The sequence below is a fragment of the Gobio gobio genome, assembly GCF_949357685.1.
Source record: "Gobio gobio genome assembly, chromosome: 2".
NCBI classification, from domain to species: Eukaryota; Metazoa; Chordata; class Actinopteri; order Cypriniformes; family Gobionidae; genus Gobio; species Gobio gobio.
In genome coordinates, this window is record NC_137098.1 from 54,419,084 (window position 1) to 54,445,766 (window position 26,683).

Sequence of the window (26,683 nt, forward strand, 5' to 3'; positions counted from 1 at the left end):
ATCCTTTAATTTTTAATATTTAAAAATGTTTATGTGCTGCTGCGCGTCCCTGTGTGTATGCATGTTGTGCCCCCGCCTATAGGCGCATATTACTAACGCGCCCTTTAACTAACACAAAAAATACTGCGTTTTAGACCAGGTTTTTGTTGGTCAATGGCGCAGTCGTTTTCAGTTGCCTCAAAATAGCAACGCGCCAACAATGCACCTGAACACACCTCGTTTTCATACCAGCATGCCCATGGCTGAAGTGGACGTGAAAAACGATAACCGTGTCGGGCTGAAACTAGCAAAAAACCCTTGCACCAGGTGTATGATAGGGCCCTAAGAGGGTGGAAAATGGTCATGAAAAAAAAAAAACTATGATCCAAAAATCTAAAAACTAACATTACATAACAAGTAGACATTAGGGAGAAAAAACAAGTACAACCCCAAATCAGAAAAAGTTGGGACAGTATGGAAAACGCAAAAAATAAATAAATAAGTGATTTCTAAATTTACTTTGACTTGTATTTCATTGCAGACAATATGAACACAAAATATTTCATGTTTTGTCTGGTCAACTTCATGTCATTTGTAAATATGCATCCTTTCCTGTCATTCAGACCTGCAACACATTTCAAAAAAAGTTGGGACAGGAGCAATTTAGGGCTAGTAATGAGGTAAAATGGTTAAATAATGATGTGATTTGAAACAGGTGATGTCAACAGGTGATTGTAATTATGATTTGGTACAAAGGCAGCATCCAAGAAAGGTCTAATCCTTTAGGAGCAAAGATGGGCCGAGGATCGCCAGTTTGCCAACAAATACGTGATGAAATTATTGAAATGTTTAAAAACAATGTTCCTCAAAGAAAGATAGGAAGAGATTTGGATATTTCACATTCAACAGTGCATAACATAATTAAAAGATTCAAGGAATCTGGAGGAATTTCAGTGCGTAAAGGACAAGGGCGCAAGCCTAAGTTGAACAACCGTGATCTCCGATCCCTCAGGCGGCACTGCATCAAGAATCGTCATTCATCCATAAGCGATATCACCACATGGGCTCAGGACTACTTTGGCAAACCTTTGTCAAGTACCACAATACGTAGTTACATCCACAAATGCCAGTTAAAACTATACTGTGCCAAAAGGAACCCCTATGTTAACAGTGTCCAGAAGTGCCGTCGACTTCTCTGGGCTCGGAGGCATCTGGGATGGACCATCACACAGTGGAAACGTGTACTGTGGTCAGATGAATCAGTATTTGAGGTATTTTTTGGGAGGAATGGACGCCGTGCCCTCCGGACCAAAGAAGAAAAGGATCATCCAGACTGTTACCAGCAACAAGTCCAAAAGCCAGGGTCTGTCATGGTATGGGGTTGTGTCAGTGCCCTTGGCAAAGGTAACTTGCACTTCTGTGAAGGCACCATTAATGCTGAAAAGTACATAGAGATTTTGGAGCATAATATGCTGCCTTCAAGAAGACATCTTTTCCAGGGACGTCCATGCATATTTCAACAAGACAATGCAAAACCACATTCTGCACACATTACAAAGTCCTGGCTGCGGAGGAAGAGGGTACGGGTACTTGACTGGCCTGCCTGCAGTCCCGACCTGTCTCCAATAGAGAATGTGTGGCGCATTTTGAAGCGCAAAATGCAACAACGAAGACCCCGTACTGTTGCCCACCTTAAGACTTGTTTGCAGGAAGAATGGGACAAAATTACACCTGAAACACTTCATGACTTGGTGTCTTTAGTCCCTAAACGTCTTTTAAGGGTTGTGAAAAGGAATGGCAACATTACAAAGTGGTAAATGCTTCACTGTCCCAACTTTTTTTGAAATGTGTTGCAGGTCTGAATGACAGGAAAGGATGCATATTTACAAATGACATGAAGTTGACCAGAAAAAACATGAAATATTTTGTTTTCATATTGTCTGCAATGAAATACAAGTCAAAGTATATTTAGAAATCACTTCTTCTTTTTTTTATTTGCGTTTTCCATACTGTCCCAACTTTTTCTGATTTTGGGTTGTAATAAAAATGTATGTTCATATTATTAGACAGTTATGAAACAAGGTAAACACAAACAGAATGGTGTATCAGCACTCACAGCTCTCGGCCGTTTCCTGACATCTTGTAGCCTCCGAATGGAGCTTGAGCATGCAAGGCATTGTAGCAGTTCACCCTGGAGAACAGAAAGAAACATGACCTTTGACCTCACATGGAAAATTTCTGCTCATGTCATTTATGTATATACGGTAGTGGTCAAAAGTGATGTCCGACCTAGGAAAATTGGCTTATTCAAGTCAAAATTTAACAACCTAGCATTGGTTGGTGTAAGGTATGTTCGTAGGAGACAAATGGAGTTTTTAACAATACCAAAGGCATGCATGGCGCCAAAATGGTATAGGGCATGTTGGAAGGATCTACAAAGTTTCTGGCATATTGAAAATGGACCAATACTTGGGAATCAAATTAATGATTGATTGTTTTATTTATATATCAGCTATTCTGCTCTATAGATATCGGTATCAGCCACTAAAAAAAACATTGTTCCATCACTAGATTTTGTATTTACTTTTGAATTTGAAATTATAAATTACAGTTAGTGAATTTTTACAGTGTAAAAGCTTACAAATGAACTGCAAGAGTTTAATGCGTCTCCTACCAGACGGTTCCAGTTTCCAGGGCCGCAGACACGCTCAAGGCGCGATCGATGTTACGCGTGAACACGGCTGCCGTCAGGCCGTACTGTGAGCTGTTGGCCCTGTCGATCACCTCCTCCTGCGTCTTAAACTTCATGATGCACTGAACCGGCCCGAAGATCTGTGAAATACACACATCAGTGTAAAACTAATGCCCAGGTCCTTAAACGAATAGTACATGCTAATAATAGTTATGCCATTATTTACTCACTCTCATTCCAAACATGTGTGCTGAAAAACTAAAGGAGTTATTTTCCCATTCAACAAAAGTTCATAATGATCATGTCTTTCAAGCATCATAAAGGATAAAAAAGCACACAATATTATCATACGACTTTTACACTTTTATGATACATTTATGGTGATTTTTTGTCCTTTTTTATTCATAGCCAAATGCATATTTTCAAACATCAGCAACAGTAAAATGGGTGGCTAACTGTGTGTTCTTATTAAAGGAAATCCATTCTCATGATATGGATTATTATTATTATCATTATGTTATTATTGCTGCAACTGTTGATACATATGATTAGAAACATGAATGGAATTTATAAATATAGGGTATATAGATATGTCAGCGTGCCGGTCTGATCAGCTCAGGGTTTGTTCAGTCCTTTGTTTGTCTGGACCACATGGCTGACACCTTGGGTTTGTGTTCTCATGCCATGTGCTCTATTGTCTGTTGTTACTCCGCACCTCTTTTTCCCTTATCATCTCACTATCTTAAGTCAAAGTCAAAGTCAAAGTCTGTGCCCCCGTGTCAACAAGCTTGGCCCCCCCTCTGTCCCCCCTATATTTGGAATCATATCGCACCAAACAATTTTCTGAAACTGTTTGCAATGTGCAGTTTTTGCTGTGGCGGTATGTGATGAAAAGAGTACTTTATTGTGTCATAACCAATAACCAATGCAGAGAAGCAATGAGGAAGCTGCGCGCTGTGGTGCTCAAGTGATGTTTGTTTATGAATGACTCGTCGCTCAGTCTAGTTGCTACGCACTTGATTATAGATAAAATAAGCTCTCTTTATACACGTTGTGTTGTGTGTAACTTCACCCATATGCAGCAGTGATAGCCTACAGTAGATTAATTTTACTGACTTGACGACTTTGAATTCCATTCAGTCATTTCGTTCATTTAAACATACTGGTAGTTCAAATATATATTTTCAATGGCTAATTTCTCCGAACACGTCCACATATGTAATCTTTGATCATATTCCGAATTAGTAAGATACAACCAAAGATAAATTATGACCAACGCAATGAAAGAACCGTTCATGTGCGATGACAGAGACGTGTTTCACCACAGAGATAGGCACACCCGAGAAAAGATACATAAAATAATATAATTTCAGTCATGTTCACATAGAGAGAAATAATATTATTTTATCCAATTGTCCAGTGTTGCTTAGAGCAGTGTTTCCCAACCGGGGTGCCGTCTGACGAGAGCAGGGTGCCGTGTAGAAGTCCTTCAAATATTTTTATTTTGCTTCACATTTTTCAAATAATTCTCTCTTTGTAAACTTTGTTCCATGCATGCGAGTGCTGCCGTATGTTCGAATATGACCAGTCATTTTCTCCGTCATCAACCGGGTGTAGTGCCAGAAGACGCGAATGAGAAGTTGCGCGCGCTGTGAGAACATTTGTCTCCGTGCACTCATCCGAAAGCGCGCACACGTCTCACAGCGCGCAAATATTGAGTTATCTTTCAAGTCTCGCTCTTGAACGGAAAAACTCACACAAAAAGTATGTCAACATGTCCATCTTGTGTATTCTAGCTGACATAGTCTGTATATGCCTTAAGTAAACTTTATACAGTCGAGAAAGACAACGCATATCCGAGCATTAGGTCTTAAAGGGGCAGTAGCCTTTATTGCTGTCTGTTTAATGTCAAACAACAAAAGACAAGGACATCACTCACTGCTCTTGATTGAATAGCTTTTGTAAGTTTAATAGAATTAATCTTTCATTTATACAGTCAAATATGCTGTTATTTTACATTTGATCAATTTCTGTACCTGAAAACTAATGTTTGACGTAGGCCTACCTGAAAAACCTGAAAAGCATAGTTTATTTTATTAGTATCTTTGCGCAATAGTATTTATTTGTGCTGCTGCTTGTATTTAAATTATTTGTTCTTATTTTCTTTATTTTTATTTGACAGTAGTCCTTTTTTCCCTGAACATGGCAAATACTGAACCGTACTGAAACCGTGAACCTAAAACCGTGATACAAACCGAACCGTGAGCAATCTGTACCGTTACACCCCTAGCGTAACGTATGCGAGGGGGTGCCACAAAATGGAGAACATTTTTAAAGGGTGCCATGACTGAAAAAGGTTGGGAAACACTGGCTTAGTGTATGTTTGTTTTAAAGCCAATGCTAACTTTGCGAAGAGTCCGGTAACAGAGAGCAGGTAAAACATGTAAAATAAATGGTTTAGTTTTACTTTTATAAATTGAGCATGATCATATTACAGATACATTACTTTTCAAATAAATAAATTAACTTGAAATTATTTTACTTCACGTGTAGAGACTGCAGAGTGATACAGTACATGGCCAAATAAAAAAGACTTTCAATAATCCGGAAAATAAATGAAAGGGTTAGTTCCCCCAAAAAGAAAAGAAAAACACCTAATGTAACCCACCCTCATGTTGTTCCAGAAACCTGTATTAGTTAGATGTCGTTAACCAAACTATGCCAGTGCCTCTTAGTTAGAATGTCGGTAAAATTCAAGTTATGCAGCAAAAATGCCCCTGTTTGAGTTTTAGTCTCAGAGCGTTTTTACACTGGGCACGTTTGTTGTGGTCCGCATCAGAGTGCGTTCTACACTGCAGGCTCCCTCTTGCTCGTATCCAAGGTAAATCATCAACACTATCATCCCTTACATGTGTTTTATTGAACTAAATACATCGTCATCTGATAAAATGCATGTGCAGGTTACTTTTCTTGCGCACCCGAGTCCTTGTTGCTTTCACATTCACATGAATCTCGGCACAGCTCGAGTGCAATTTGCGCAACCAAACTCAGACCAGCTCCTTCAGGTAGTCTCGAATTCAGTTCCCCTGAGCTCAGCTCACCCGGGTCCACATGACAACTTTCACATTACCAATTATTCGAACTAAACTGCCAGTGTGAAAACGCCCTCACATTTACTTCATGATATAGACTACAGTATAAGCAATATAACAAGAGTTATGCTTTTTCCAGAATAGCATGAGTGCAAATGCGATACTGATCTTATAGCCTACAACAGTTTAATAAAATAAATAAGTTAATATTGTGTTTACATTTCTGTAAGGGATTTTACATTTCTTATGTTAACATAAGAAAGTCATATTTGGAACGACATGGGAGTGAGTAAATGGTGATAGAATTTTCATTTTTAGGTAAACTATCTATTTAACTACTGATTAAGATAAATGTTAACGTGTGCCCCCTAAAAGCACAAGTGGCCCCTGCCTGGCCCCCATAGTTTCCGTGGTCTAGAACCGCCACTGTTCATCAGTGAGCTAGCCTATCTCGTTTTCCTTGGACTGTATTCATTTCTTCCCCAGTGTTGCTGTTTGGATCTGTTCAGCCATTCGCTCGGGACTTTCTTGTAGCTGGCTGGAAGCCTTCAAGTTCCCCTTCTGACTGTGGCCTCACTATTCCTCTTTTACCATCCTGACTATATATAAATACACACATATATTTCACTTTTGAACCTCTTTCTTTCTTTTTAATATGTATTGTATACTGTATTTATTTGATTTGATCAACAATTGATCAGGCCATCTGAGGACAGACACAGATCACAGGTCTATAATGCCACAATCCTCCATCAGGTGGCACTATAGGACACAAATTCAGATTCCTGTCTCCTGGGCCCAGTTGTTCAAAATTAATCTGATCGGATTGGATCAGAAATGGGTTGTTCAAAATGGGGGAAAGAAGGATTCTAAAATCAGATTAGGTCACAAAATCCAATCTTGGTTTTGATCTGGATCAAATAGTCAGATTGTGTTGTTCAAAACTTTTTAGTGAGATTGAGATAACCTTGATCCAAAAAACAAAACAAAAACAGGATTACCCTGATCCCAGCAGAACGAAAATTATTAAAACTTGTACAATGGTCAAATTACAATATTTGTAACATGTAATTTTTTTATTTTTACTCTTGATTAGTTTACCTATTAAAGTAATAAATTAGAAGTAGACATTAGGCTACTAGACTTTCAGTACAGTAAAGTAAAAAATTAGCTTTTGGCACAATAAAATAATCCCCCAAACAGATGTCAAAATCCAAAAATAATAATATTTAATTTTAAGTGTTTTTTTTATTTACCACTGTATATTTATCACTGTACAGGAATCTGTATTTGTTATTTATCACTGTATATACCATTTTCACAGTCATCAGAGATGAACCAGTCGAAAGTAGTTTCTAACAACTGCATCCCTTATTTAATTTGTTTGTTTTTGTTATGGGTCACATGGGGGGCTACATAAACCCAAAAGGGACATGGTGATGGAAGGAAAAATATGCTTATAAGTTTAGGGTACAATTCTCACGATTAACTAGTTGCTTATTAGCATGCATATTACATGGATATTGGCTGTTCATTAGTACTTATAAAGCGCACATATTAATGCCTTATTTTGGATGACCATATTCTACATCCCGTAATCCTACCAATACATAAACTTAACAACTACCATACTAACTATTAATAGGCAGTAATTAGGAGTTTATTGAGACAAATTTGTAGTTAATAGTTAGTTAAAGGGGTGGTTGCATGCATTTCACTTTTTTAACTTTAGTTAGTGTGTAATGTTGCTGCTTGAGCATAAACAGTATCTGCAAAGTTACAGCGCTGAAAGTTCAATGCAAACGGAGATATTGTCTTTTAAAGTTATGGCAGTTTATTGCCTACAAAAACGTCCAGTTTGGACTACAACAAGCTTCTTCCCAGGTTGGTGATATCATAAACCCTTGCTATTAACATAAACACTGCCCCCGCGAACACGCAACAAAGTGGGAGAGGCCACGTCGCAGTCATTGGCCATCTAACCAATCTAAGACCATTGCGTGTTTCGGAGGGATGGGCTTCATAGAAGCAGGAAGCAAACGAGCCATTCAAAGGACAGTGGAGACAGCGGTGTGGAATAGGGGTAAAATATACGAAAAAATACTGCGTTTTTAAAAAAAAGAAGTATTAAGACATGTTATACTGCGCCCCATAAACACAACCAAGCCTAGAAAAAAACCACGGAACCACCCCTTTAATAGTAAGAATTGGACCCTAATCTAAAGTGTGACCCTTGAGTTCTTTGCGAATTAACACTACGTTTCTTGGGGGAATGCAAAACTTTTGCGAGAACGCAAATGCATTAAAATATTACATTTTTCTCCCATTTAATTTTTTTCCCATCACAATGTCCCTTTAGTGGGGGTCTGATTGTTATGGAAGGCAATGTTTGTTTATTTGCTGTTTTCTTTCTCTTGTGACCCCACATTGACTCTTCTACCTGTCGTTCTTTACATAGCTAGCAGCCTACATTGTGAAATGTAACCCCTTTTTGGAGTACCGGTAATCCAGATTTGGTCAATTAAAAAGTGTCAGCGTGATCCATTGGATCAGCATGATCCAATCCTATTTTGCTTTGTAAAACTGGCACAAAAGTAAACTAGATTACCTGATCCTGGATAGCAAACATAATTCTAATCTAGATTAATCTGTTTGAACTGTTGCCCTAAAGATCTCTATAGTTAGTTCAAAATTTATATTTAGTTGAGTCATGAAACTCCAGGTCCTTTACATACAATCTGCAAGCAATCATAGGATCATCGTACCTCTTCTTTGGCGATACGCATGTGGTCTTTGATATCAGAGAAGATGGTTGGATGCATGAACAGACCCCTGTCTTCCACTGCACAGCCGCCACACTCCAGCTTCGCCCCTTCCCTCTTCCCACTGTCCACCAGTGCCAGGATCTTATCAAACTGATGCTGGTCAATCTGACAGAAGAGCAGAAATACATAAAGAAACTGCATACAAGAAGAAAAAGTTCAAGTTAATGAGTAAACTGAGTGATCACCTGCGGCCCGTGTGAGGTTTGCGGTTCCATAGGATCTCCGATGACTATATTCTTGGCTCTTTCCACACTGAGACGCACAAACTCATCATAAACCTGCTCTTCCACATACACGCGTGATGCAGCGGTGCACGCCTGGCCCTGGTTGAAGAACGCGCCCTTCTGCGTCTCCTCTACCGCCGACTGCACTGTATACACACACACATACACTCATCAGTGCATACTTTATACTTTAACCTTTTCCAGTGTTATTTTCCCATGCCCTTATGCTTTGTTTCTTTCCGCAAATCTGCAGTGAATTACGTAACAGTTTCATACCCGTGCCAATGTTCATGCTTTGATTCATTTGTAAACTTGATAACATAATGCATTATATCATTACACTCTTTCTGGGGTTTAATGAGCTGTGCATTGGCATAAATCTGGGTTTGTGTGCAGATGTGAACATACATAATAATAAAGCAGCGAAGAGTTCACAGCTGCACGGGTGGTCTGCAGTATTGCAACATCACTGGGGCTGAATAAACTCTAGCCAAAAAAGCCCATCAGAAATATAACCGTACCACAATCAAATGCACTTCAATGAATTTTAATCATACTGTACATTGGCCCAATATGTAGTTGGCAACTTAAACCCATAAAGCTATCATATTTTATACGTAATGCCTCTAAATCATCAACATGATCAAAACTTTGCTGAAAAAATCTGTTGTACATAATCTAATACATGCCTTCTGTCATCTGATTGATAGTTACTTTTTTATCATAATTGTAAAAATGTCCACCTTCAGGTTGTAGTACACATGTGAAATCTTTACAGATTTTTATAAAGTACAAGTAAGAATAACTTTTATATTGTTAGTCATATTTCAAGATGAACACTTACTGGACGGAAGAAGGTTTACTTGATTATCCATACATTAATATTTTTGAAAAATCATGTTGAAATGTGCGTATCAAATATGATCCATCAGGCTTTTTTGAAGAACGTTCATCTCTAAATCATCATTGTATTGCATTGCATTATGTGTTTTGACCCTGTTTTGGGGTTTCATCATAAAACTAAGCATTTAAACATCAACTTAAAGGGATAGTTCACCCAAAAAATTACCCCATGATTTACTCACCCTCAAACTATCCTAGGTGTATATTTCAGCCTAATATACAGTCAGAGTTATATTAAAAAATGTCCTGGCTAATCCAAGCTTTATAATGGCAGTGAATGGCAACCAAAAAATAAGCCCAAAAAAAGCACATCCATCCATTATAAAAGTAATCCACATGGCTCCGAGGGGTTAATAAAGGCCTTCTGAAGCGAATCAATACATTTGTGTAAGAAAAATATCCATATTTAAAACTTTATAAAGTAAAATATCTAGCTTCCGCCTGATGAATGTAAAAAAGTTTTAGGAGCATGTATTCGCAAGAACAATGTGAAAGGCATTATTTGTTGACACAGAGAATTTAGTTTAGCACTAGCTAGACAACAGTCTCAGAACATCTCAGAGCTAGAGAAACAGAACAAAGAACTCTGTGCTAGAGTAGCATCTTTGACTAAGAAATTGAACCGCAATAAAGCTGCCGAGAAAACTGATGTGAATGAAGTCAGTCAGCCTGATAACGTTTATCCTGACTTGCAAGCTTTCTTTGAAACAGATGTAGCCATTCAATCAGTATCCGATGTGCCTGTTGATTCAGTCAAAGTATGTGGCGCTAGGAGAGGGTCAGGAATTAAGGTAATTGAAAGTATTCCTGATAATTCTGTTGTCCAAGTTCAAACTGCCAAATTGCTAGGACCTAGAGATATCGAAAGATTATCCCAGAGCTTGCCCTCAGCACGTACATATTTTTCTGAATTTAGAAGAGATGCTGATGTTAAGCCAAAAGTGAGAGTAGCAGCAGCTACGTTTAGCACAAGGAATTCAGACAATAGATTGCCTAAGAAAAAAGGCAAATGCCACTACTGTGGAAAATTAGGACATTGGGAGAAAGTGTGTAGGAAGAAGTTGCAAGATACAAAAAGAAATGCTATGCATAATTCTGCTCCTTCTCAGCCTGCTTACTCATGTGTCACACTGCAAAGTTGTTCCTCCACCTACAGGGATAGGATAGGACACGGATCAGTGAGGAGCCCAGGAAAGAACCGAATGCAACAGGCATTCGGGGGCCAACCCCGCGGTGAAGACTTCCTTATAGGCCTTTCCCCATCCACTAGTCCATCCTTTCCTCACTGTTCTTTAGGTGTCGCAGGAATTGAGAAATAGGGAAAGAAGAAACAACAATAGCACACTCAGATTGAACAGATGAGACAACCCTGATGTTTGCTGTCTTTTAGAACAAATACTGCTCTGTTGTCTTTTGTTTTCGTTCTTAATCTGTGCAGATACCACTTAATGGCTGTCCCCAGACCCATACACACAGACTTTCTCACCTGCGTATGAAGCCACAATCTCTGAAGGACAACTAGACCCACTACAGAGCCAACTGTCACGAAAAAAACAAACAAAAAAACAACAACACAACGCAGAGAATCACCTACGGGAACTTCAGTCTTCCATCAACATGATCAAGATTGCCTTGCTACTACTCATCATGGACATCGCACAAAGTGTAGACTCCAGAAACAACATATTCTTAGAGCTGATGAATATGTCAAGAAACACCTTGTTTGCTGGAAAGAACAGGAGGAGCAGGAATCCCATTGGTGGCACATGATGGGAGGAACGTCTGTATATAACATCCTGCTCAGCCAATTCAATGGCAGGTGCACCCTGGTTGCTACATAATTCAGCTAAGAAGATGGCTGCATTCAAGGACTCACTTATGCACAAACATGGTGGTCAAGTACTCTTGAACAAAATCCAACAAGACATTCTTGATTTTTCAGCAAAATTATATCAGATGACTGAAAATAATTCTTCATGGTTCAGAAACCTGTTAGGTCAACAAATGACTCACAAGGACTGTTCCAACCACAAAATAATATTACTCGTAATGAACTACACGGACCCTAGTGGCATGTGTGTTTCTGTGTCAACATGCCATTCGCCACTACAAATAAGCAACACAGAACATGTACTATGTGCCTGTAACGATCACAAGTTACAATAATTAACTTTAAAGGTTTAAATTTGTATTATGTGAGAGTTATTAGAACTCTCAAAGGGGGAATTGTGGGATTACAAATTTAAGAAAGTACATTGCATTTAGCATTTAAGGTAAAAATGATGATATCAGATGAATTAGTCTGCTATGCAAATCTTCCAGGCCAGTTCCTGTTCTCTTCATTGTAAGTAAAATGAGCACCATTTGTCTTTAATGGCTCTTGGAGCCCTTGAGTGATTGGATTAGCATCTATGTATTTGAATGACACTGTTATGCTGATTGAATCTGGTTATGTAGGGTGTGTCCTTTTACCTATACAACATTTGCATTGTATTGTTCAGAGTGTCTCCTCCCCTGCTGTATAATCCCTCCCCCTGAAATGTAGATAAATTACAAGGTACAACTCCTTTAGTGAGACTTGATGACCTCAGCGGAAAGACAGCACGTTTTTCTCAATAAAGAATCCTGCTGAAAAACCTATCCAAGTTCTCCTGGTCTCTACTTCAAGAAACAAAAGAAGTTCACAACACGCCAGACCGCCTTCTGTATTCAACTCATGAAAAAAACTGGTGTGACATATGACGTAGGACTTAGCGTAAGCGTTTTGAACTGCGAGAGTTGTTCTTCTTAAGTTGAATACAGAAGTCTGACGGAAGCTAGATATTTTACTTTATAAAGTTTGAAATATGGATATTTTTCTAATAAAATCGCATCCCTTCAATGAACTGTTCCATTAAAAACAAAAGGTTTTTCTGACTATCATTTCATATCTTTCACTCTTAAAAAAAATCTGAATGACATTGCATTAGATATGTCAAAATACGCACTCAGTTGCTGCACAAGCTTTACTAACATCACTTTTCTTCATCATTTTTGCTCAATGTCTTTTAATCAACTGGTGGTTTGGTGATTTTAATGGATGTATAAAGATTCAGTGTAGTTCATCACGTTTAACACGTTCCACTAATGCTCAACAAACACACAATACTTGCAATTTGATTGAAAAGTGTGCTATTTTCTTTTAAAATAAATGTACTTGGTTTTTGTTTTCTAACGCAATGACATTTACACATTTTAAAGGGTCCCTTAAGTGTCTAAATACTTTCCCCTCTTTTAAATGAAGACATACGTCTTCAGTTAGGAAAATACTGCACACATCATTCCCAATCCCTGTTTTTCCCAGCCTTCCCTGTGCCATCATTATTGTTTCAGCAGTGAGATCTGGCAAACCACATCACTCACGGTCTGAGTCAGCAAACACAATGCAGGGGTTTTTTCCCCCCAGCTCCAGAGTCACTCTTTTCAGGTTGCTCTTGGCCGCCGCCGCTTTGATCAGCTGGCCCACCTGAACACAAAGACAGCACATGACAATAACGAGAGCGGGAAGTGCAGCCGGCGGTTGCTAATGATGCTTCCATAAGCTGGTTTGGTTGTATGTAACTTATGAATATCATCTGGTTTGTCATGTAGCTAATGATGGGAAACTACCAAAAAAAAATACAAAAAATACTACAGTTCATAGCACTGTGATTCGCTCACATGGATCTCATAAGACAGAACTGATATTTCAACAAAATGGTTTATTAGTATATAAGTAATACATTTAAAAAATATATCTGAAAATGTATATTTTCCATACGAGTTTCAAAATCAAAAGTTGCATTAAGATTTGGGTAACACTTTACAATAAGGTTCCATTAGTTAACATGAACTTACAATGAACAATACTTGTAGAGCAATTCTCAATCTTAATGTTAATCTCAACATTTATTAAGAAGTTTTTAAAATCAAAAGTTGTATCTGTTGACATGAACATTTTATTAACTAACATTAACAAAGGTTAATAAAAACTGTAAAAATATGTTGCTCATTGTTCGTTTGTGCTGGTTTATGCATTAACTAGCGTTGACAAATGAGACATTGTAAAGTGTTATGATTTATATTTGTATGTATGTATATTTTCTCAAACTTGTCCATTTATTTTATTCGCAAAAACGATTTTAAAGATGCCCCTTGAAGTACATTTTGGCATGTGAAGGTTTGATAAACATATTTGCCAGCTGCACTGTTCACCACATTCATTTAAAATATATTTTGGTAAAAAAAAAAAAAACATTTTATTTATATTTTATATAGGAACATTTCTCAAAAATGAATTTTATAGCTTTATACTCTTACTGTATGTTAACAACTGCCTAATTATTTTTCTTTTTATATTGTGCCTCTTAAGGAATTCTGAGAAAGAATTATATTAATTACTGAGAAATCTCCGTATTTCTTTGAACAATATCATTTTGTCTGAGCTTTTTTCACATTAGTTCCTCACCTCTGTAGAGCCTGTGAACGCCACTTTGTCAATGTTCATATGACTGGCGATTGCCGCTCCAGCTGTTGGTCCAAACCCAGGTACGATATTAACGACTCCAGGTGGAAAGCCGGCCTGTGTGACATGATGGAAAGAACGGGCTTTATTTGTATTATTTATAAAAGCATGCAGGCTTAATACTGTGTGATACAGCTTAATACTTTATATACTTTTATCTTCTTTAGAAGCAGAAGATAAAACTGTAAATGAATAAGTAAAAAAACTGCCCACGGGGACAGGGACAGCAAGACTGTTGATGTACACAAAGAGACGCTTTTCTTTCAAGAACTTTAAACCACACTGATCTCATTCATAATGATGAAGACATAAATCAGCTCTTTTTTAGATACAGACGGCTTGAATAGAAAGCGAGGAGCGGTTGACAGAGGGCTTGCAGCTGCAGTTTTAGTCCATGTCATTACAGCAATTCATGCCGTCCTGCTCTCTTTGAAGAATTAAACATGATAATTTGAGGGTTTTGTATAAACAGAGACAGAGCAAAACTCATTACCCACAATGCAGCTGAGTCATTCTGTAATACAGCCAGGGGCTCCTTACCGGCTTTATACCCTTGAGATTTCAAGTTCTAATCTTTCAATTAGCATACAGAATAAATTTACTTATTTTGTGTATAAGATCAGATTAAAGTGTAATACTTTCAATACATAAAAAACATTTTTTCAAATTTGCGAAGATATCGGTAACCCTTTACAATAAGGTCTCATTTGTTAACATTACTTAACTAACACAAACTAACAATGAACAATATGCACATTAACTAATGTTATCAGATACAACATTTGATCCTAAAAATGTATTAGTAAATGTTAAGATTATTTCTACAGCATTTATTAATCTTAGTTATTGTTAGTTCATGTTAACTAATGTTAACAAATGGAACCTTTTTGTAAAGTGTTACCAAGATATCCAAACATATGACATATGAGGATATAATAACCATAAGCAAATAATCCAAGAAAGAAATAGTGATATTGTATGATTTAAAAAAATAATAATTGTATTTGATTTATTATTTTATTACTTTTATTATATTGTGTTATATAAAGTAGCAAATTACACAAAAAGATTTGCTTAATGTCGCAACCAATCAGAAGTATTCCAGAAAGTCATGTTGTCATTTTTAGTGCTTTTAGTGATTGATCGCATCTAACATAAAAGTTTGTTTTTTATATATTTTTATATTTATATACATTATATATATACGCACGCACGCACACACACATACAGTATGTATAAATATATATAGTTAATGTGTGTATGTATACACAGACACAAGCACACACACACACACACATATATATATATATATATATATATATATATATATATATATATATATATATATATATATATATATATATATATATATATATATATATATATATATATATATATATATACAGTATGTATACAAATATACTGTAAATGTGTGTATGTATACACAGACACACAGACGCACACACACACATATATATAGTATGTATACATATATACTGTAAATGTGTGTATGTATACACAGACACACGCGCACACACATATATAGAGTATGAATACATATATTTTGTAAATGTGTGTATGCACAGGTGCGCACACACACACACACACACGCATATAATATAATATAGTAATATACACACACATACAGGGAGTGCAGAATTATTAGGCACGTTGATTTTCTGATCATATTTTTTTTCCAGGCACATTTGACCAATTCCAAACCACAGTAATCCTAATAACTACTATTGATTTAGTATTTAATAATGTATAAGTGATATACAATTGTTCATGAAGGCTGGAAATGAAAATCACCTTATATTCAGGTGTGCAGAATTATTAGGCATGTTTTCTTTTACAGATAAATTGAGACAAAAAAGAGATTTAACTCAGACTGAAAAGTCAAAAAGTATTAAATGCCCATGAGAAGGATGCAATACTAATGCAATACTAGACATTGCAGTTAAGGCGTGACCATTGGACAGTGAAATGCTCGTTGGGTCAGCAGGGTCAGACAAAAACAGGTGGCGGAGAAAAGACACCTGTTAACTGCAAAAGAATTAAGAATTAAGGTGAAGAATTAAAGGTGAAACCATCAGGAACCCTTTAGTCTCCAGCGCCACCATTTTCCAAAGCTGCAACCTACCTGGACTCTCCAGAAGTGCAAGGTGTCAGGATCTCAGAGACTTCAGTTAGGTAAAGAATCCTAAAAAATGACCCCCACTAGATAAGAATCACAAGCTGAAGTGTTGTAAAATACATGAAGCCTGCTTTTTTATAGGCTTTATAGGTTTTATAGGTTGAGAGTGACTCTTGAAGGACCAGCACCACATCCTCTTGCACCACTGTTTGAAGAATTCATCTTCCAGAATCTGGCAGTACGTTTTGGGAGTTCATTTTAGTCCATCCTGAAGTCCGTTTTGCAGAGATGGACTAAAAATGAACTTCCAAAACGTACTGCCAGATTCTGGAAGATGAATTCTTCAAACAGTGGTACTAGAGGATGTGGTGCTGGTCCTTCAAGAGTCACTCTCAACCTATCTGTCCATAAAGCCTATAAAAAAACCTTCTTCATTTATTTTACAACACTTCAGCTTGTGATTCTTATCTAGTGGGGGTCATTTTTTAGGATTCTTTACCTAACTGAAGTCTCTGAGATCCTGACCCCTTGCACTTCTGGAGACTCCAGGTAGGTTGCAGCTCTGGAAAATGGTGGCGCTGGAGACTAAAGGGTTCCTGATGGTTTCACCCTTAATTCTTCACCTTAATTCTTAATTCTTTTGCAGTTAACATGTGTCTTTTCTTCACCACCTGTTTTTGTCTGACCCTGCTGACCCAACGAGCATTTCACTGTCCAATGGTCATGCCTTAACTGCAATGTCTAGTATTACATTAGTATTGCATCCTTCTCATGGGCATTTAATACTTTTTGACTTTTCAGTCTGAGTTAAATCTCTTTTTTGGCTCAATTTATCTGTAAAAGAAAACATGCCTAATAATTCTGCACACCTGAATATAAGGTGATTTTCATTTCCAGCCTTCATGAACAATTATATATCACTTATACATTATTAAATACTAAATCAATAGTAGTTATTAGGATTACTGTGGTTTGGAATTGGTCAAATGTGCCTGGAAAACAAATATGATCAGAAAATCAACGTGCCTAATAATGCTGCACTCCCTGTATATTATATAAACACACTTTTATGTTAGATGCAATTAATCACTATTAATCGATTTGACAGCACATTATATATACTGGGGTGCAAAAAGCCTCTGGCAAACTTTATTTTGGCATTTCTATCTTAATCTCACGATCCCCCAGCAGATCCATCATGAAGCCCTGGTTGGGAAACACTGGCTTACAAAGTTTGTGCAACATGCACAATCAAACCACAGAATCTGGGATGCAAGAAAGGCAAAGCTGATGCAATCAATCATCAGTGTCCATGTTAATAAAATGAACTCAATAAACCAAACAAATCCCATGAGACACCACTGCACCCTCACCTCCTTTATGAGAGCTCCAACATGAAGAGCCGTCAGTGGGGTCTGTTCAGCGGGTTTAATGACCACCGTGTTCCCGCAGGCCAAAGCCGGCGCGATCTTCCACGAAAACATCAGCAGAGGGAAGTTCCACTATAAATGCAGAAGAAGATTACTATTAAATACACAAACAAATGTACATCAGTAAAGCTACGCTTGTTTGATTTCATCCGACTGCTATCACACAGGGATGTGCAATGTGTCAGGTGGTTGCTAATGTGGTTGTTATGTGGTTGCTAGAATATTATGGGTTGTTACTACAAGCTATATAAACGTAGAGGCGAAAAAGAAGAAAAAGCATAAGCAGCAAGTGTGCCATGAATATTTTCTGCCAGGAGTGAAGGAGCCTCAGTCATTTTTAAATACGAGCACATCAACAAGTCAAATTGCTGTTCTCTGTAAAATTAGTTACATAAATATGTACACAAATCACTTGTTTACCAGTAGAGAGTTGTTATTTTTTACATCTTCTTGGATGTTGTCATAGCAATTAGACATGTTTCTGGATTACATTTTCGCATTTCTTATTTTTCTTTCTGAATGACTCATTGCTCTGAATGCCAGCTTTGCTGTCTCTAATTACCACCGAATCAATCCCAAATATGAATAATGACTTTATGATATAATCTCCAGCGTCTATCAACAATTTGTGCTTTGTTTCCAAAGCAACATAAGACAATAAAAAGCCATTGTCACTGATTCTTGGTCGGCCTGATTTGATAAATGATATGTACGTTTTTGAAACTTATGGCAATTGAGACAATATGGTGTTTCATTGATGACAATAACTTAATTTAGTCAAGAATTACCCACCCAGGAGAATCTTCAAACCAGCCTTTCAATTATGATAACTTTGTTTGTTAATTATTTTCAGAAAGAAAGATTACTCCCTTATTATTGTATGGCATTCATTAAACTAGTTGGGGTTTTTTTGCACAAAATTACTAAATTCACTGTCACAGTGTTAGAGTTTTATCTGTGGTTGCTAGGGTGTGACCTCAAATAGGGTGACTGTATTAAACAGCATTGAATATATATGTTTACAATGGGTTGCTAGGGTGTTGCATAACATGCATACTTGTAACCTAGTAACCATTCAGAACACCCTAGCAACCATCTAGCAATGCCCTAGCAACCACTCAGAACACCCTAGCAAGCATAGATATCCATAATAAAGGCTAGATGTCTCGTGCGCGCTGCTGGCCAATGGAGGTCGACGTCCACACCTGGCGGCCATCTTGTCACAGGCAGCTCGCTCACTCGTAACATTGTTTTCATGGGTGCTTGCACTTTTTAAATAACCATAACTTGCTCAACTTTCTACCGATTTTCAAACTGTTTGGTTTGTTATAAACGTCAGATATGTAGTTATGACACTGCATACTTATGCAAAATTATTCATAATTTGTTCAAGCATCCATAATTATAGCCACGTTAATAACGTTTGTAAGAAACCAAACCATTTGTAAATCCGTCAAGATTTCAGTGAGATAGGAGTATTTGTGTTCATGCAGATCATCAGGTACCACAGAACCCTGCCTGTGACAAGATGGCCGCCGGTGATGACGTTAGAGACTCCGCCGTAAGACATCTAGCCTTTATTATGGATATCTATGCTAGCAAGCACCTATAGCTACCACTCACTCAAAAAACAATAGTGTTTAACAGCAGAATTCTTGATGAAAAACTATCTATCCCATGATGCTGTACAGAAAATTACACCAATCAGAGAGTCAAAAAAGCAACATGCTCCAAAATAGCTATTTAGCTCTGCCCATTCCCACGAAGCACTGTGAATGATGTAATCAAGTTGATCTTGCTACGGCCTAAAATACTGAAATGTTTCACTGTAAACCCTAACGCTCAAAATACTTAATTGGTTTGAGTAGGACAGACTTAAATTAAACAAATTAGTTCAGTTTAATGAACTGTTATGCTGCGTTCACACCAAACGCGAATAGAGCGTCTACCGCATCTAGTTGGACACTTGAACATTTTGAATCCATTCGCACGTCCACAGCGAATTGGATGCGCGTGAAAATCGAGTGTTTGAAGCGAAATAGACACGCGTTCAAGGCGCTCCAGGAGAAATATGTCATAAAACACCACTCTGCCTCTTTTCATTTTCATTAAAAAGATATATTAAGCATGAATAGCTACACAAATGTGGTCCAGGCAACTCCTACATTATCTTCACTGCATTCAAGTTCTGCATATTTGCATATTTGCACTGCGTATTTAAATATCCTTAAAAAATAAAGTTATGAAACTTCTCTTTGCCCTCAGTCAAAACGATTTGGCAGACAACAAATGATAGATTCATGACACCAAAGATCGCCCGTTAGATCCACACTACAGGACATCAGAGCCAACGGCAAACGTCAGAAGGACTAGCCGAGGAAAGGCTGCTCTCGCCGGGGTTAATGAGCGCTGAGTGCCGCTGATCCACTGGATCTCACAACTCCAAAAACACAAGATTATTTAAAAATAAATAGGCGCTCTCTTTATAAATAAACCACAGATTTGAGCTTTAAACAACTACATTCTCACCTGAAAAAGTCTTAAAACTACTTTTTGTGACACAATAGTAGTATTTTTAAATTATGCAGGGTTTTTCATCATGTCACTTTACCACGTGACAGCAGCAAGCAGGCTCCTGATTGGTTAACGCGGCGCAAATTGACGCCAAAGTTAAAATTTTTCAACACGGGCGTCAGACACGAATTCGCTTCAAACGCGTGAATGCACAAAAAGCACCACTCGAGCGTCCAATTCGCGTCATTCGTGTGAACTGGACTCGCGAATGAGGCGGAATCGCATCCATCGTGCCGCACGAAACGCGTCTATCGCGTCGCAGGACCTCCAGTCACGCGTCAACGCGCATTTCCATTGCCTTAACATTGAAATCACTCGCTCCTGATGCTCTATTCGCGTTTGGTGTGAACGCAGCATTATGAGTATTTAGAACTATTTTAGAATAGTTTAACTGAAACTTGGTTGGGATGTTTTATTTCTGAAAGGAAGAGTAAATGCTAAAAATAAGTGTTATATAATGTTTTTTTTTTGTGCAAGATTAATGGTAAGGGAGATTTAGTAGTGATTAATGTTTTGTTAATGTAGAAGAGTTTCTGTTAATGTGGGTTTTTGAAGAGTTACCATCATGGTGACAAGTGGTGCATGCTGCCTGGTTTGAGAACAGGTAAGTTACATGTTTTAAGTTGCTGTACTTATTCAGTTAGTGCTATACCATGCAATTGTTAACATCTTTTAGCAAATTAGCAAGTTGGCATTTTCTGAATTAGTTTATTATAGCTAGCAATATATTTATGTTGAGATAACCTGATCATTTTAAGTTAAATGTATAAATTAGTGTAATCAAATACTTCAAGCTAAGAACAATAGAAATGTATGAGTACAAAATAAAAATCTTACTTAAACTTCAAGTTTCTTAACTCAAAAAAATTATCATTCAACGTTTTTGAGTTCTGACAACTTATTAAGGTTTATAGTGACGTAAATAACTCATTTGATTTGCAAGAACTCAATATTTTGTTAATTGCTATCAAATGTTAGTGAGTATAGCTAACTCACTAACAGTACTTTAAGTTAGGAGCAATTAACATGCATTAGTACTACAAACTCAAAACTTGATTGTTCTCCTTACTTAAATAATCATAACTTTGAATAAAATTGATGTAACTGACTACCTCAAATTTTTTGAGTTAGCCCAACTTATTCGGGTTTACAGTATATATGAACATTTTGATAATCAATTATGCTCTTCGCAGTGCTTCATGGCATTGCAGTTCTTTCCCTCACTAAAGCTGTTAAGTACACAGTTTTGTGTGCAAATCAAAGTTTCTAGTGTTGTGATTCACCTCATAGCTGATTGGTTTTGTTCATGGCTTATAACTCTTTAACAAAGACTTTTTAAAATCCCTATGGGAAAAATGAATGAAAAAATGTGTTGCACTATACCCTCTACATGAAAGTCAAATCACACTTTCATTTCATACCTCACGTTCACGCTGCTTTTCTGTAATTGGGATTAGTGAGGATTTAGAGCTTCACAAAAGATCCGCCAGAAATCTTGATAGAGTTACGTCAAGAGAGAAAACAAGCTCTTTAGAGTAAGGAAACAAAACAAGGCCTCGTGGTTTCATTGAGTTGACGCTCATGCAAGCTTTCATAAACATTCATAAGCTTCAGTGGCACGTGAGATCATAATACGCTCGTCTCGTGTGATGTCTGTGAGAGGGAGTGGTGTATTTGTGTTCATCTGTGTGTGAGAGTGTGTATCTGTATCCAAGGTGTTTCCTTACATGCATCTGAAAGACTCTAGACAGGCGTTGGCTACAGTATATAAACAATGCTGCGGCAAAGCCATCGTGTATGTGTGATTCAACACTCACAGGATCCTACTTTGTTTATGTTCTAAACCATGTTCGACCATTTTTTTTGTAATTCTGAAAGCATTGAAGAAACACAGCTTCCCGTCCCGAGGAAACTATAAAACTTATGAAACTTTAACTAGCCATTCAACAAGCTACTCATAATCTGACAAGGAACTTACACTACAATCTATACAAAACGTACAGACATGTTTATTTACATGCAGTTGGAGGAGTATTAATCTGGCATAAAAGCAATGAGGACTTCAGTTAGGGTGACAGCGTTAAACAGCATTTGAACAGATTAGGGCTATGTTTACGAGATAATAATGTACTAAATATGGAAACGTTTTTCCTTTGCGTTTTTCACGTACGGACAACAACATTGTCAAAACGATCCCCGTTCACACAGATCAGCAAAAGCGACTAAAAACGCTGTTTTATGCTGTCAGGCCAGTAGTTGACAAATGAAACACTATGCGCCTATAAACTGAACACGTGATAATGGCGTCGCTGTTTTCACAAATTCACGTTTTTGTAGTTTACACGGAGATGATAATGGTAAAAACTGGCACTTTGAATCCTGTTTTCGAAAGGCCCTCAAAACGCTGATGTCATGTAAAGGAAACGGCCAAAATGCATAAAAAGTTTTCTATTTTTAGTTGAAAAGGGTGTAGAGTAAATGGCCCCTTATTTACACTAAATGCCACCAACACACAAAACCTAAACTAAATACTACCAATAATTTTTTTTAAATAAATGAATACTTTAGATTAAATTAAATATAGCTTAATTAATACTTTAAATTAGTAGTAGGAATGGACACATTAAAGTGATCAAGTGACATTAAAGACATTTACAAGGTTACAAATAATTTATAAGATGTTTTTAAAGTTTCTATTCCATTAAAGAAATTCCACAAAAATATTTAGCAGCAACTGTTTTCGACATTGATTATAATAAGAAATGTTTCTTGAGCACCAAATAATAATATTAGAATGATTAGCATGAGTGAAGAGACAAACTTTTGAATAGTTAATAATGATTTAATACATAATAATAATAATAATAATATTATCTTATATTACTGTTTATCAATACTGATAAAGAATAATTAAACATTAAATAAAAAATAATTATATAAATATAATAATTAAAATAAATAATAAATATTATAAAATAAATATATAATAATAATTAAATATCTAATAAAAAAAGCTATAAAATGTTAATTACATCTAAAATATCAATTTAAAAGCAGGATGTACTGCAACCTCCCGATTTTATCCACACACACACGCACACGCACATAAAAAAAAAAAAAAATCTGAAATGAAAATAGCCACAAACTCACCGGAATAATTGCTCCACACACACCGATGGGCTCATGTTTGGTAAAACACACAAAGTTTTCATCTGTTGGGAAGAAAAGAAATGAAGAAGTCAAGGGGCACTAAACACTATAACACACTAAGCTCCCCTTTGATATACAATCATTGTTTCCTTGGGAAGCCCTTGGATGTGACCACCGAAAACTAAACATGAAAGACAAAGGATTGTGAAAAACACACAGCGACGGTTTCAATGGCCCACACAAAGCTCTGGTCAGGAAGAGTGTATATGTTCTGCTGCTTTTTTCCTTCTGCTTTCACCGGAGACACATTGAAACGAGAGAGGCCTGAGGTGTGTGAGAAGTCTGGGCAGCAGTTCAAACCCGCTGCAGATCTGCTCTTGGCTTGGATGCACACCTTTGTTCACCCTCACTGGTCTCCTTCTCCCTTTGCTCTCTCTCCCAGGAGTCAGATAACCAGTCAGGGGTAATGTAAGGTAGCAATGCTGTTTTATCACATCTCTTCGCACTTGAACCTTTCCGTTGGAAAATGCCACTAAGATTGGCCAATTTACCACTTCCTTGTTCCAATGTGTATCCAGTTAAAGATTTGAGTGGCCTCACTAGGTATTGCACAACGACAGGAATAGTTCTCTCAAAAATCTAAATTCGGTCATTATTTACTCACCATCATGTCTTTCCAAACCTATACGCTGCTATTTTCAATGTGAACAGAAGTGCAGAGGAAGACTTTCAGTGAAATAATAACAAAATAAAGGTTTGGAACAACATGAGGGTGCTAAAGAGTCCTGCTAAAGACAGCTTTATAAAAAAAAAAAAAAAAAAAAAAAAAAAAAAATTCTCCCTTATCCAAAACTTAGTATGCTGCCTGTTTAGACATCATAAGGGGTAGGCAACATGATTATCCTCATGATACTGTAACATCTTTTGAACAAATTCACATCACATGTACACTACTTTTCAAAAGTTTAGGGTCAGTTAGAGTTTTTAATGTTTATTAAAGAAGTATCGAGCTGCATTTATTTGATTAAAAAACACCCTAGAAAAAGTGAACTGTTTTCTATTTAAATGTATTGTAAAATGTAATTTATTCCTGTGATGCAAAGATGAATTTTCAGCATCATTACTCAAATCTTCAGTGTCACATGATCCTTCAGAAATCATTCTAATATGATGATTTGCTGCTCAAGAAACATTTATTATTATTATTATCAATGTTGAAAACAGTTGTGCTACTTAATATTTTTATGGAAACCGTGATTTTTCCAGGATTCTTTGATGAATAGAAAGTTCAAGAGAACAGCATTTATTTATTATATTTATTTGAAATAGAAATCTTATGTAAAATTCTGAATAGTAAAAATGCGTTCCCCATACTAAAGTGTTACCATAACTTTTATATTGTTAGTAATATTTCAAGATAGGTATTAATGTTTTATTGTTTTATTTTATTGTATATATATATAGTTGATGCCCATAGGAAACAGATGATAAAGCAGCTTGTTCGATTTTGGAAAAAAAGAGTGTAAGCTTCAGAAGACATCGAAAACCGTCCAATTAAAACTACAGCCCAACAACAAACTCAGACATGCCGCTGACACCAGGATATGAAACGGCCACGAACATGCATGACATTTCATATATCGGTGTATGGATACGTGGGAGCCACGCCTGTTAATCTACCACAGCCGGCCTCTCCGAGGCCTGACCTTCTCGTGTTTCCCCACGCTGCAATGTGTCGGGGTGATTACAGACTTGACGACTCCCTCACACAATGCTCATCTCTGGCTGGGATCAGCCAACGGCCCTTTCTAACTGATCCGACAGAGCTACTTATCAAAGGTTAAATTTACATGGCACCTAGAAGGGGTTTATTTCAGTAAACTGTACGTTCCCAAAGCCTCACCAACCAACTTCCAACACCATGGCAAGTTTCCAGCAGCAACTAATTCATCTGAAAATACAGAACTGTAATCTGAAATATTGACAACCAATCAAAATATATCTGGTTTAATAAACATTTATGCAGAGCAGGATTTAATTAATTGTGGGCGTGGCTACCAAGTGCCACAGCCATGAAATGGAATCCATTCACACACACAAAAAAAATTATGTTGCTCATTGCTTAACCCTATAAAGTCTAGTGTATCATATTTGATATGCAACATTATAAGGCCTCTAAATTATCAACTTGATCAGAAGTTTGCTGAAAGTACAATCTACTGCAGGCCTTCTGTCATCTGATTCATAGTTCATAATTTTGTATAAACTGTAGTATAATTGTAAAATATCTTTTTGCTGTGAATTCTTTAATGATTTTTATATACTAAACTTAAGAATAACTTTGATATTGTTAGTAATATTTCAAGATGAACACTTACTGGACTGGACTCAAATTAGGTTTACTTGATTATGCATACATTATTTTTTTTTTAAAAATCATGTTAAAATGTGAGTATCAAATAGGCTTCTGAGGAACGTTTATTTGTTTATCTCTCAATCATCATTGTATTGCATTGCATTATGTTTTGCCCCCATAATAAAAATAGTTTTGATCATAAAACTAAGCATTTAAATACCAGATTATTGGAAGATATAGAGTGACAAATCCGTCATAAAACTCTAGTTGGCACAGGCTAACAACGGGTCCTTAACTTGACCTGCTTGCAATCACATCATTATCTATAGGGCACAGCTGATTGGTTCCTGTTAGTGGGTGGGATATATTAGGCAGCAAGTGAACATTTTGTACTCAAAGTTGATGTGTTAGAAGCAGGAAAAATGGGCAAGCGTAAGGATTAGAGCGAGTTTGGGCCAAATTGTGATGGCTACATGACTGGGTCAGAGCATCTCCAAAACTGCAGCTCTTGTGGGGTGTTCACGGTCTGCAGTGGTCAGTATCTATCAAAAGTGGTCCAAGGAAGGAACAGTGGTGAACCGGCGACAGGGTCATGGGCGGCCAAAGCTCATTGATGCACGTGGGGAGAAAAGGTTGGTTTGTGTGGTCCGATCAAACAGACGAGCTACTGTAGCTCAAATTGCTCAAGAAGTTAATGCTGGTTCTGATAGAAAGGTGTCAGAATACACAGTGCATCACAGTTTGTTGTGTATGACCATAGCCGCAGACCAGTCAGGGT

At 37.0% G+C, this 26,683-nt stretch overlaps 1 protein-coding gene across 1 annotated transcript in view; it reads right to left on the minus strand.

Annotated features, from left to right (window-relative positions):
- aldh1a3 (aldehyde dehydrogenase 1 family, member A3) overlaps positions 1-26,683 on the minus strand; it is a 55,648-nt gene that overhangs the window by 1,816 nt on the left and 27,149 nt on the right. The window contains exons 7-14 of the mRNA XM_079809837.1: positions 23,550-23,611; positions 17,769-17,897; positions 14,202-14,315; positions 13,118-13,220; positions 8,774-8,958; positions 8,529-8,693; positions 2,654-2,811; positions 2,096-2,170 (exon numbers count right to left, since the gene is read on the minus strand). Coding sequence (XP_079665963.1) covers positions 2,096-2,170; positions 2,654-2,811; positions 8,529-8,693; positions 8,774-8,958; positions 13,118-13,220; positions 14,202-14,315; positions 17,769-17,897; positions 23,550-23,611 — 991 coding nt within the window. The remainder of the gene's footprint in view (positions 1-2,095; positions 2,171-2,653; positions 2,812-8,528; positions 8,694-8,773; positions 8,959-13,117; positions 13,221-14,201; positions 14,316-17,768; positions 17,898-23,549; positions 23,612-26,683) is intronic.